The sequence below is a fragment of the Pseudophryne corroboree genome, chromosome 7 (assembly GCF_028390025.1).
Source record: "Pseudophryne corroboree isolate aPseCor3 chromosome 7, aPseCor3.hap2, whole genome shotgun sequence".
Lineage (NCBI taxonomy): Eukaryota > Metazoa > Chordata > Amphibia > Anura > Myobatrachidae > Pseudophryne > Pseudophryne corroboree.
In genome coordinates, this window is record NC_086450.1 from 445,189,031 (window position 1) to 445,202,371 (window position 13,341).

At 47.4% G+C, this 13,341-nt stretch overlaps 1 protein-coding gene across 4 annotated transcripts in view; it reads right to left on the minus strand.

Annotated features, from left to right (window-relative positions):
* Window positions 1-11,741, minus strand: part of LOC134945585 (hydroxyacylglutathione hydrolase, mitochondrial) — a 63,964-nt gene extending 52,223 nt beyond the window's left edge. The window contains exons 1-6 of one of the 4 annotated variants that reach the window (XM_063934962.1): window positions 11,653-11,741; window positions 7,253-7,440; window positions 6,664-6,728; window positions 5,828-5,945; window positions 5,098-5,206; window positions 4,445-4,548 (exon numbers count right to left, since the gene is read on the minus strand). In XM_063934962.1, coding sequence (XP_063791032.1) covers window positions 4,445-4,548; window positions 5,098-5,206; window positions 5,828-5,945; window positions 6,664-6,728; window positions 7,253-7,357 — 501 coding nt within the window. In that variant the 5' untranslated portion in view covers window positions 7,358-7,440; window positions 11,653-11,741. Of the gene's footprint in view, window positions 1-4,444; window positions 4,549-5,097; window positions 5,207-5,827; window positions 5,946-6,663; window positions 6,729-7,252; window positions 7,441-9,077; window positions 9,175-11,308; window positions 11,428-11,652 lie in introns of those variants that run through there. The other 3 variants (XM_063934961.1, XM_063934963.1, XM_063934964.1) reach the window with 3 other exon arrangements.
* Window positions 11,742-13,341: the final 1,600 nt, after the last annotated feature.

Genomic DNA, 13,341 nt, shown 5'->3' on the forward strand with positions numbered 1-13,341 from the left:
TCAGGCAACTCCCAAGCCTTCTCACAAAGAGCGTTCAGTTCATGAAAGAGGGGAAACTTCACCTCAGGCTTTTTCCCTTTAAATAAACAAACCCTCGTATCTGGAACAGGAGGCTCTCCAGAAATATGTAAAACATCTTTAATAGCCACAATCATGTACTGAATACTCTTAACCATTTTCGGATGTAAACTGGCCTCATTGAAGTCGACACTGGAATCAGAGTCCGTGTCGGTATCCGTATCTGCCATCTGGGTAAATGAACGTTTTTGTGACCCTGAGGGGGTCTGTACCTGAGACAAAGCGTCCTCCATGGATTTTCTCCATGCTTGCGTCTGAGAATCAGATTTATCTAGCCTCTTAGACAATAATGCCACGTTTGCATTTAATGTACTCAACATATTTACCCACTCAGGAGTCGGCAGTGCCGACAGATTCATTCCCAAATCATTCTCCACGCCCCCAGTAACTTCCTCCGGGGAGGAACACTCAGCCTCAGACATGTCGACACACAGTAACGACACACCCACACTCACACCGGCCAAAAAGGGGACAGACCCACAGGGAAGCCTGTAGAGAGACACAGAGGGAGTATGCCAGCCCACACCCCCAGCGCCCATATACTACTAATTAAATAGTATATGACGACTGCGCTGTAAAACACACATAGATAGCACTAAATTGCGTGCCCCCCGCCCCGTTTTGCTCCCTTGTTACTTGTAAGGAGAGTGGAGGTCCGGGCCAGCGTCTCTGCAGCGGCTGTGAAGAGAGAAAATGGCGCTGGTGAGCTGTGCGGCTAAGCCCCACCCCTTCCCGGCACGCTGTAGTCCCGCTTAAATTTAAAATCTTTATACTGGTGGGGGTATCGTACATAGTGCCCGGGCACTGAATATGCAGCCTTTTGCCAGTGAAATCCAACCTCAGTAACTTGCTGCCCAGGGCGCTCCCCCCCCAGCGCCCTGCGAGTGCCGTTGGTGTGTGGGAGTATGGAGCACAGCGCGACCACTGCGCTGTACCTCCGTTACTGAAGTCTTCTGCCGTCTGACGCCTTCTGTTCTTCTAATACTCACTCGGCTTCTTTCTTCGGGCTTCTGTGAGGGGGGGTGACGGCGCGGCTCCGGGAACAAGCAGCTAGGCGTACCAAGTGATCGAACCCTCTGGAGCTAATGGTGTCCAGTAGCCTAAGAAGCAGAGCCCTTAACTCAGAAGAAGTAGGTCCGACTTCTCTCCCCTCAGTCCCACGATGTAGGGAGCCTGTTGCCAGCAGGTCTCCCTGAAAATAAAAAACCTAACAAAGAGGGAAATTTACTAAGCTCCCGATTTTGACCGAGATGCCGTTTTTTCATCAAAGTGTCATCTCGGTAATTTACTAAGCACTAATCACGGCAGTGATGAGGGCATTCGTAATTTTTTGCTAGTTCAGGTAAAAAATTACGAATGAATACACCATCGGTCAAAACGCGGCTGTTTAAGTATGAATCTCGGTCATTTACTAAGAAGTGCAAAGCAAAAAAAGAACAAACACTGCCGTGAAAAATTACAACTCGTAAAAAAGTACTAAAAAAAAAAAACAGACCTGCTTTTTTTATTCGTGATTGGATAGGCATGCACGGATCCATGAGATCCGTGCATGTATATCAGTGGGAAGGGGTGGGAAAGTGCTTATTTTTTCAAAAAAAATTGCGTGGGGTCCCCCCTCCTAAGCATAACCAGCCTCGGGCTCTTTGAGCCGATCCTGTTTGCAGAAATATGGGGAAAAAAATGACAGGGGTTCCCCCATATTTAAGCAACCAGCATCGGGCTCTGCGCCTGGTCCTGGTCCCAAAAATACGGGGGACAAAAAGAGTAGGGGTCCCCCGTATTTTTAAAACCAGCACCGGGCTCCACTAGCTGGACAGATAATGCCACAGCCGGGGGTCACTTTTATATAGTGCCCTGCGGCCGTGGCATCAAAAATCCAACTAGTCACCCCTGGCCGGGGTACCCTGGGGGAGTGGGGACCCCTTCAATCAAGGGGTCCCCCCCCCCCCCAGCCACCCAAGGGCCAGGGGTGAAGCCCGAGGCTGTCCCCCCCCATCCAATGGGCTGCGGATGGGGAGGCTGATAGCCTTTGTTGTAAAAGAAAAGATATTGTTTTTAGTAGCAGTACTACAAGGCCCAGCAAGCCTCCCCCGCATGCTGGTACTTGGAGAACCACAAGTACCAGCATGCGACGGAAAAACGGGCCCGCTGGTACCTGTAGTACTACTACTAAAAAAATACCCAAAAAAAGACAAGACACACACACCGTGAAAGTATAATTTTATTACATACATACACACATACATACATACTTACCTTAAGTTCCCACGCAGGTCGGTCCTCTTCTCCAGTAGAATCCAAGGGGTACCTGTTGAAGAAATTATACTCACGAGATCCAGGGGTCCAGGCTCCTCGGGAAATCCAGGGGTAATCCACGTACTTGACAAAAAAAACAAAACGGTGTCCCGACCACGAACTGAAAGGGGACCCATGTTTGCACATGGGTCACCTTTCCACGAATGCCAGAAAGCCACTCTGACTTCTGTCTAAGTGGGTTTCTTCAGCCAATCAGGGAGTGCCACGTTGTAGCACTCTCCTGATCAGCTGTGTGGTCCTGTCCTCACTGACAGGCAGCACACGGCAGTGTTACAATGTAGCGCCTATGCGCTACATTGTAACCAATGATGGGAACTTTCTGCTCAGCGGTGACGTCACTTTAGGTCAACCGCAGGGCAGAAAGTTCCCATCATTGGTTACAATGTAGCGCATAGGCGCTACATTGTAACACTGCCGTGTGCTGCCTGTCAGTGAGGACAGGACCACACAGCTGATCAGGAGAGTGCTACAACGTGGCACTCCCTGATTGGCTGAAGAAACCCACTTAGACAGAAGTCAGAGTGGCTTTCTGGCATTCGTGGAAAGGTGACCCATGTGCAAACATGGGTCCCCTTTCAGTTCGTGGTCGGGACACCGTTTTGTTTTTTTAGTCAAGTACGTGGATTACCCCTGGATTTCCCGAGGAGCCTGGACCCCTGGATCTCGTGAGTATAATTTCTTCAACAGGTACCCCTTGGATTCTACTGGAGAAGAGGACCGACCTGCGTGGGAACTTAAGGTAAGTATGTATGTATGTATGTGTGTATGTATGTAATAAAATTATACTTTCACGGTGTGTGTGTCTTGTCTTTTTTTGGGTATTTTTTTAGTAGTAGTACTACTACAGGTACCAGCGGGCCCGTTTTTCCGTCGCATGCTGGTACTTGTGGTTCTCCAAGTACCAGCATGCGGGGGAGGCTTGCTGGGCCTTGTAGTACTGCTACTAAAAACAATATCTTTTCTTTTACAACAAAGGCTATCAGCCTCCCCATCCACAGCCCATTGGATGGGGGGGGGGGGGGGGGGGACAGCCTCGGGCTTCACCCCTGGCCCTTGGGTGGCTGGGGGGGGACCCCTTGATTGAAGGGGTCCCCACTCCCCCAGGGTACCCCGGCCAGGGGTGACTAGTTGGATTTTTGATGCCACGGCCGCAGGGCACTATATAAAAGTGACCCCCGGCTGTGGCATTATCTGTCCAGCTAGTGGAGCCCGGTGCTGGTTTTAAAAATACGGGGGACCCCTACTCTTTTTGTCCCCCGTATTTTTGGGACCAGGACCAGGCGCAGAGCCCGATGCTGGTTGCTTAAATATGGGGGAACCCCTGTCATTTTTTTACCCATATTTCTGCAACCAGGATCGGCTCAAAGAGCCCGAGGCTGGTTATGCTTAGGAGGGGGGACCCCACGCATTTTTTTTGGGGGATTTTACATTGTTTAATTAAAAAAAAAAAAAATAAGAACCCCAGCACGGATCACACAGATCCGGCCGAGATTGATTGTAAAAAAAAACGGCAGTGTTTTGCTAATCACTGCCGTAAAAATAGGTAAAAAAAAACGAATGACATCGACATCGGAAGAAAAGAAAAACCCGAATACGACAGCTTAGTAAATCCATCGTAATCAATTCAAAAAGTTGCAGTTTTACACTGTCGATGTCATTCGTGATTGAACTTTGACCTTTTTTCGGAAATTACGAATCTTAGTAAATTTACCCCAAAGTCTTTTCCAGAGAAACTCAGTAGAGCTCCCCTAGTGTGTGTCCAGACACTCCTGGGCACAGAATCTAACTGAGGTCTGGAGGAGGGGCATAGAGGGAGGAGCCAGTTCACACCCAGTAATTCTTTTAGAGTGCCCATGTCTCCTGCGGATCCCGTCTATACCCCATGGTCCTTTTGGAGTCCCCAGCATTCTCTAGGACGTAAGAGAAAATAATAATAATAATTATTATTATTAATAAATTAAATAAATAAAATACATAAAAAAGAAAAGAAAAAAGAAAATGCCCCAAAAAGCAAAGTAAAAACAACTGAATAGGATGTAAGATATATTACCGTCTCTGGAGGAAGTCGCCCCAGTATCTCAATCAGAGCTGCGTACATTTCCTCTGCTGTCCCTTCAAAGAACTTTCCGCACCCTGCCACAAAGAGGGTGTCACCTGGGAGGAGAGAAGACGTGGATATGTTAGCAATGTTTTTACAGTAAGCGCGGCGCTACGCGGATAGGGTTTGGAGCAAAAATCTGCACGTCGGGCACTAAAAAGGGCTGCATGGGGTGAGTTCGGGGTGTTGCTGCCGGCGTTTACACAGGGAATAGGATTGACCCCATTGCGTAGCTTCCTAATAAAAACAGATCAATAGATAGGTATGGAGCCAGGTGGAGACTTTCATGATTTCCTCTAGGTTGTGGCCCTCTATGGCACCGGGCCGCTCGTCATGATACATGGATTACTATCTTACAATAATTACAGCTTCCCTTTCAGTCTTAGCTCACACAAGTGTTCTCCCCTTCCATGTAAAGCCTGCGCTGTTCCAGCAAGCGGCAGGAAGACTGGCAGCAGAGGTGGAACAGCGCCACAAGACAACAGATGCCGGCAGTGGAGGCTGCTGTGTATAGAACTATGCATTAGCTGTATCATGTGAAGGAGGCGGCTAAAACTCCCACGTGGACATATACTAGGATGACCCGATACACGATGGAGGCTCACCTGTAAACACGGCCGGCTGCTCAGAGCTATTGGGCTTCGTCACATAATAACATATGTGCCCAGAGGTGTGGCATGGGGTGAACAGACACTTGACATGAAGAGACCCCACCTAAAGCGAGACAAGAGGAACATTTATAGTCTAGCATTGTCTCAGCATCCAGAGTGCGGCTTCTCATTGCTGCCTTACCCTACAGGGAGAGGAATGAAATGATGTTTGCAAATACAGGAATGTTCCGAACTTACATACATTGGGTACGATCCTGTATGTCGACATTCATAGGAGGAGATTCAAATGTTTGAAAAGTCAGTTGGGAGTCTGTTTTTTCCTATCTAATAGACAGGAAAAAACAGATACCCTACCGACTTTTCAAACATTTGAATCTCCCCCATAGTGTCAACATGAGAACGCCAACGTGATTAGAATGTGGATGTGCTTAGAATGTCAGCACTGATGAAATGTCGACATGACAGAATAAAGCCCAACCCCAATGTCAACGTTCTGAGAATGTAGACATGTTGCCTGTCAACATTTTAACAATGTCAACATCATAACTGTCAACACTGTGCTACCGACATTAGGACTATGATGACATTGATGTTGTAGACCTAATGACTGCATCCCCTTACATCAGAATATGCATTGCTTAATGTCAAAGTAACATGGCACACTGGCTGGTTAATGTTGTCCTCCGGGAACACAATCTAGGAGTGTGAGTGACGGTGAGCTCACCTGAAATGTTGTTAGATGAGAAACTTTCTGGGTTAATGCCCCAACCCGGTCGTCTCCGCCGTATACTTTTAACCCAGACACCATTTTCACAAGTTTCTCATTCCCTCCTGCGTGATCCCTGGGAATGAGCAACGTGATGCCAGATTTTTGTAATAAATACAGTTAAAAATTGCTGCAAGTTATGATTTATAGTCACAGAACTCTTACTGATGCACATACAGAGCCTCCCCTCTACCCACTGCTCATCTTCCCTCTACACACTGCTCTCCTTCCCCGAGCCTCCCCTCTACCCTCTGCTCATCTTCCCCGAGCCTCCCCTCTACACACTGCTCATCTTCCCCGAGCCTCCCCTCTACCCATCTTCCCCGAGCCTCCCCTCTACACACTGCTCATCTTCCCCGAGCCTCCCCTCTACCCATCTTCCCCGAGCCTCCCCTCTACACACTGCTCATCTTCCCCGAGCCTCCCCTCTACCCACTGCTAATCTTCCCTCTACACACTGCTCTCCTTCCCCGAGCCTCCCCTCTACACACTGCTCATCTTCCCCGAGCCTCCCCTCTACCCTCTGCTCATCTTCCCCGAGCCTCCCCTCTACTCTTCGCCAAGCCTCCCCTCTACACACTGCGCTCCTTCCCCGAGCCTCCCCTCTACACACTGCTCATCTTTCCCGAGCCTTCCCTCGTCACACTGTTCTTCCCCGAGCCTCCCCTCGTCACACTGCTCTTCTTCCCCGAGCCTCCCCTCGTCACACTGCTATTCTTCCCAGAGCCTCCCCTCTACACACTGCTATTCTTCCCAGAGCCTCAAATACACATTAAAATCAAACAGTACATTACCAGTGATGGTGTGTGGTGAGGACAGTGGTTAGTTTGACTCCATGCTTCTTCACTGCTTCAACAACCTATTGGAAAGTCAAGGTATTATTATTACATTTAGAACACTTTATAACAGTGGGCAGCTTCCCTCATCAGGCTAACCAACTGTTCACTGTAATTAAACTCAAGTTGCCTTGAGCCATTCTACCCTATCAAGTGGTATTACAATGAAAATGGTTGTGGAGACTTCTAGAAGATGCTGGTTGCTGAACGTCCATTTTAGTGGCTGGTGCTGCATGTGGGTGTTCCACAGAGACGTTATGCCCCACTCAGTGTTGTGTGGGCCCCCCATCTAGGTTCACCTAGCGATAGCGCCGGTTATGTTTCCAGGGAAATGTGCAAAATAACCCTCCACTATGCTGTAGGGCAGACTTCAGGGAAAACTCCTGCAGGAGTAAAAGGAAGAATGGCGGCCATATTTACTTACATATAAATCTTCCCTTCATGTCACATAATTATTCAGCTCAGTGATGTACATACTTTAATATAGACGACATGTACCATAGTGGCTCTTTTTAACCAAAGCCTGACAAAGCCAGGTAGTGTGTACCTTCTGTGGGGTTACAGGATCTACAATGGCAGCCTCCTTGGTCTCCTCATCAATGAGGAGATACATGTAATTGTCCGTGAGGGCAGGAAGTAGCTCAATCTTCATGTTGGGCTGAGAGACAATTTTGGATTTTCGGGATTCAAACTCTTGTTGATTCGTCACCGCACTGGTCCCTAAATACGCTGAGCCTGAATAAATAAAACAAAGGGTGAGAACGTTAACCAACGCATCCAACGAGGCCTTTTCAAATGGACATATATAGCCTCAAAATTTGTTATACCACGCCCACTGCTAAATGTAACCTTCTTCAGGACTCACCTTTGTTGTGACACAGATGATATGTTATTTACAGGTTTAACCATTTAACTGACACGGTCACATCCAGCTGGCCTTTCCCGTCCCATGCCACCCTGCTCCGTACTCCCTTGGTTTAAAGAGGAAAGCCGTTCTGTACATGTGCATAACAAATAACCTCTTTCTCGTCCGGCCCCCCGGCAGTAATGCAGCGGTCTCTGACCACAGACATCACATGGCGATTTTGAGCCCCAGAATGGCGTTTTAATATTATAATTAGAGATGTGCGGGTTCGGTTTTACTCTGATTTTTCTGATCTATCTTATTGGCTATCCAAAACGCGTGACATCCGTGAGCCAATAAGATGCTGTTTTGAGAACAGAGTAAAACCGAACCCGCACATCTCTAATACATAGAACCTCAATTATGAAAAAAAAAACAAAGTTATGAATAGATTACCAATAACACAACCAATAACTGAGGCTAAAGCAATCAATTCATGATCAATCAGTGGCATCGCTGAGGCAATACTCCAGACATAATTTCAGTTATAACTATAGAGAAAATGTATATATTCTTGTATATTTAATGAATATGTAATACTTATATATTTGTTTTGTTGTTAACTGCATGCTAGGGTCAGAGTGTGCCTAGCCTCCAGCCTCAGGACTGGGTGAGATGTATTATAGCGGCACGGACCGTTAATACATCTGGTCGATGTGGCTTCCTGCTTTACCCCAGTAATAAAGCCACGCCAACAAGATGTGTTAACATCTTGTCTGCCGAAGTGGGGGAGTGAAAACTGCCCCCCTCCTACGTTCCCCCGCCTAGTGCTGATGAGGCCATTGTGTCTCTCTCCCAGCCGGAACCTCTGGGCATGTGCGAGTTCTTGTTATTATCGCGAGATCTCCTGTGCAGCCCGGAGCCGGCGGCCGCAGCAGCCAGGGACAGCACTGTTCCTGCTGTGGTGAATGGCTAAAGACACCTGCAACTTTCAAAATCGATAGCTGCACGTGTCGGAACGATCGTGCCACTGACCGTTCTAACATTGCCCTGCTAGCTTACATAACGTGCGCCGATACCACTTCTCCCCCATATCGGAGGATCATACATCTACCCCTCAATTCTCTGCAATGGCTGGACAGTCAGCCTAGGGCACTTCGTGGAAAGGGACACCACTAATTTATCCTTGCACCGCATAGAGGTGTGCAGAAAATTATAGGCGTCTGACTACCTAGTAATGTGTGCAGGTGGCACATCTCCATGAATTAAATATCCTCCATTGCATCCCGTTTACCTAACATTAAAGGCTCATGCTGATTGGCGTTTATTTCCCAGTGCGCTCTTTACTTGTGTTTTTGACATTTTTCCCCCCCCCAGAAATCTACGTGTTCCATATTTGCATCTACCCCAATAAAGTGACTGTCGTTACTTGTAACGACGGCACCAGAAGATCTTTGACACAAAGGCATCTAACAAGAGAGACAAATGATACAGCTGATAGAGAGACAAATGATACAATGATACGTGCCTCACGTCTATGCTGATCTGGAAACATCACACTGGCAGGTTTGCTCGTCACTATTTGGTGTCAGATAAATGCCAAGTCATGGTGACAGATCTGCTTTACCAAAGTCCTGCCCTCACTCACTCACTCACTCACTTGCCTCTGCCTGCAACACGCGCGTCAATAGGCTTAGTAAGCCACACACCCATATATGTACTCAGCTAGCTATGGTAATAAACGTATCATATGTGTCTTATGCCACAACAACCTCTCCTGCACTAGTTTGTAAACAGTCACAATTGCCGCACGTGTCTATCAGTGGCCAGTCAGCACTTGCAGCGTTCCCCAGACGGTATCTTCCCAGACAGCTGGTTTCTCATTAACCATGAAACAACAACAATGCTCTGCGTTCTGACACCATTATTACCGTGTACATTAGGATAAAAGGAATATCTCACCCGCTAGCGTAAACTATTGCGATTTTAGAAGATAACTTTGATTTGCATAACCTGTATAAAAGCACTCAGTCTGCACCCTGTGAGCTGCCACTGAGCTCCTTGATGGTGTCTAATGTCCTTAAATTCAGTGGTTCTACAAAGTGATTGCGGACGGTCACTCCCACCTCCATCATGCGCAGTGGGAGTGGCTCCTACCAGTACAACGGAAGGACGGGACAAGGTTGCATTATTTTAGCTCATTAATCTCTCACTAGCAGGGCCCTCGTTCTTCTGACCTAGGCATCCTCTTGCATGCGAGTACTATACCAGGCCTACTAAGCCATATGTATAATGCTTCATTTCTTGGGATTATTGCTCTGAAGAGCCTATACGTTATATGTACCATGCTCTATTTCCCCACTACATACTGCTACGGCATTTTTACACTATCGTATATAATACAATCTGTAATACAAATATTACACTGCAAAATGATAGTATTTCTCAGGCTGCCCCATTAACCTATGTGTAGATAAAGACAAGAGATATAGATTAAACCTTTGAGAGAGATAGACATGTTTCCCATAGCAACCAATAAGCTTCCAGCCATCATTTATCTAGCAAAGTCTATAACAGTTCAGCTGCTGTAGAACTACACATCCCAGCATGACCTACCAATTTTTACCTGATCTAACAGCAAAACTGTAACACGGCATGCAGGGGTGTTTGGTTCCTCAGCAGCTGGAGTGCCCCAGGTTGCCTACCACTGGTCTATATAATGATTGGTTGCTATGGGCAACTTCTTCACTTTATCTCGCTCGAAGGTTGGATACATCTCCCCCATAAAATCGTTGCTTGAACCTCATCCTGAAGAGAGAATGTGCCTGGAGCGTCACCATGCCCACGACTTCCTCAGGAGACCAGTGAGGAACGCAGGGGGGCTGCAAGTGCTTAGAGGCAGTTCCGCACTGGATGTCCTCCTTGGAATATCAGCAAAAGCAGTACCTGTGTGTGCCGGCTGCAGGGGAGAATGTCCCTGTGACGCTATCCCACTGCTATAGGCTCAGCAAGGCAATCTCTAGGGAGAGAGGGTCATTTACTGTAGGAGCATTTTACAGAGCACATAAATAACACACCCAGTGTCACTGATCTGTAAGGTGACAAGGCGGGTGTGACCCAGGCTACTGCTGGGACGGCTCCATACAGACAAGATTCCTGACTGTCTATGACCAGAGGGAAGGAGGAGGGAGCAGCAGCCAGTCTTGTACGGAAGCACATACAGCCCTATGCTAGAATACCAAAGTATCGGATTCATCGCCCACCACACAAGGCAATATTACACACTGAGCAATGTAAAGTTGTATTCAGATAATCAAATCATAACTATATACTGTATCTCATATATATATATATATATATATATATATATATATATATTTATTTGCATGTATCTGCAAAAGTGTTTTAAATTACTCACAGGACAAAGTGTATATGTGCATGAAAGTCGACGTTTCGTTCCATTAAGTACTTTCATCAGGACCAACAGCAGAGCAACCTTTTACCAACACAGCCAGCAATGCAGGGTATACAGGGAGTAATAATATATATATATAGATATAGAGACACACACACACACACACACACACACTCTATGAGAATGTCATGTTTGTTGCTAGGACCTGGCAGTGCAGACACCAGCTATACCTGTATCCCCTTCCTGCCTGCTGTGTGTGCTGGTGACAGGGGACCCTGTTCTGACACATGATGCCACCTTTGCCCCAGCACAGGTGTATGTTACTACAGTGTGCTGCCACATACCCACTCTGTAGCCAGCCGCAGCTCCCAGGAAGGACAGTGCGCACCACAGCCTCCTGCTGCACCCACGCAGCATCATCCTAAGTGGGCCGGCTGCTCTGCGCGGTGCCCTCACTGGAGGGGTGGGGACTTTTTACCTGCTGAGGTCCACTGACAGCCAGCCAATCACAGGCCGTCCTGGGGTCTCTGCCAACCAGGCGACGCCGCCAACCAACGGGACAACGCAGTGCGGAGGCCAATCACGAGACGGAATTGACCAGGTAGGCAGCCAATTAGAAAACGGGAGCCCGTACGTACCTGCGGCCATTTGCGAAGTGGGCAAGTGTAATTGCGCGAATTCTACTCACTTGTACAGCCCGAGTCAGAGTACAGCTCTTATAGGGCATAGGTGCCTTTCCTGTGTATGACAATAGAATCTGTGGCATGCATACTAATAACGGACCGTTGTGTAACACAGGGGTTGCCCTGACTAAAAATGGCGGCGTTCTGTCACTTGACGTAGGGGGTTAGGTATCATCCAATCAGAAGGCCTGCACCTATGATATCCCCAAATCTCGCTCTTCTCTCTGCACCTGTCCCAGGAGGAGATGACGCCCCCAGTGGAGAGAAGAGACCGCCTAACCGGTATTCCGGGCGCCATGCCAGGGGGTGCACGTGACTTCATATGGCAGGTGTACACTGACTGGCACATGGTAGGGGGTGCACGTGACTTCATATGGCAGGTGTACACTGACTGGCACATGGTAGGGGGTGCATGTGACGTCACATGGCAGGTGTACACTGACTGCACACAGGAATTTGGGGTGGGGGGCATATGAGCATCCCTTGTGCCCAGTAGTCTGCTCTGCACATGCTGTACTAGCCTCACGAGGCTGAAGTTAGCTTCTTATTCGGCCAGCTTCTTATTCACTTCTTATTCAAGCTCCAGCTTCTTATTCACTTCCTATTCGAGCTCCAGCTTCTTATTCAGATCATTCAGTTTTGCAAGGGTTAATGAGTCTTGGGCAACACATTTGACACCTGAAATTCACAGAGTAGGGTCCCTTTCATATGACCCACATGTATTTTGGCTTGCCCAACGCTGGTTTGCCCATGAAATACGCTGGCAAAGTGGGCACATACACTATAATTCACCATTTTGAATAAGTAGCTGTACTTTTGCAAGGGTTAACAAGTCTCGGGCAACAATTTTGACAGCTGAAATCAACTGAGTCGGGTCACTTGCATATGACGCACATGGATTTTGCCTTGCCCAACACTGGTTTGGGCATGAAATACGCTGGCAAGGTGGGCATATACACAGTATTATGAATTACTATTTTGAATAAGTAGCTGTAGTTTTGCAAGGGTTAACGAGTCTCGGGCAAAAAATTTGACACCAGAAATCAACTGAGTCGGGTCACTTGCATATGACCCACATGGATTTTGCCTTGCCCAACACTGGTTTGGGCATGAAATACGCTGGCAAAGTGGGCACCTTAACACTATTATTTTCTATTTTGAATAAGTAGCTGTAGTTTTGCAAGGGTTAACGAGTCTCGGGCAAAAAATTTGACACCTGAAATCAACTGAGTTGGGTGACTTGCATATGACCCACATGGATTTTGCCTTGCCCAACACTGATTTGGGCATGAAATACGCTGGCAAAGTGGGCACCTTAACACTATTATTTTCTATTATGAATAAGTAGCTGTAGTTTTGCAAGGGTTAACGAGTCTCGGGCAACAATTTTGACACCTGAAATCAAACGAGTTGGGTCACTTGCATATGACCCACATGGATTTAGCCTTGCCCAACACTGGTTTGGGCATGAAATATGCTGCCCAAGTGGGCACCTTAACACTATCATTTTCTATTATGAATAAGTAGCTGTAGTTTTGCAAGGGTTAATGAGTCTCGGGCAACAATTTTGAAACCAGATCTCAATAGAGTCTAGTCACTTGCATATGACCCACAAGGATTTTGCCTTGCCCGATACTGGTTTGGGCATGAAATACGCTGGCAAGGTGGGCATATACACAGTATTCTGAATTACT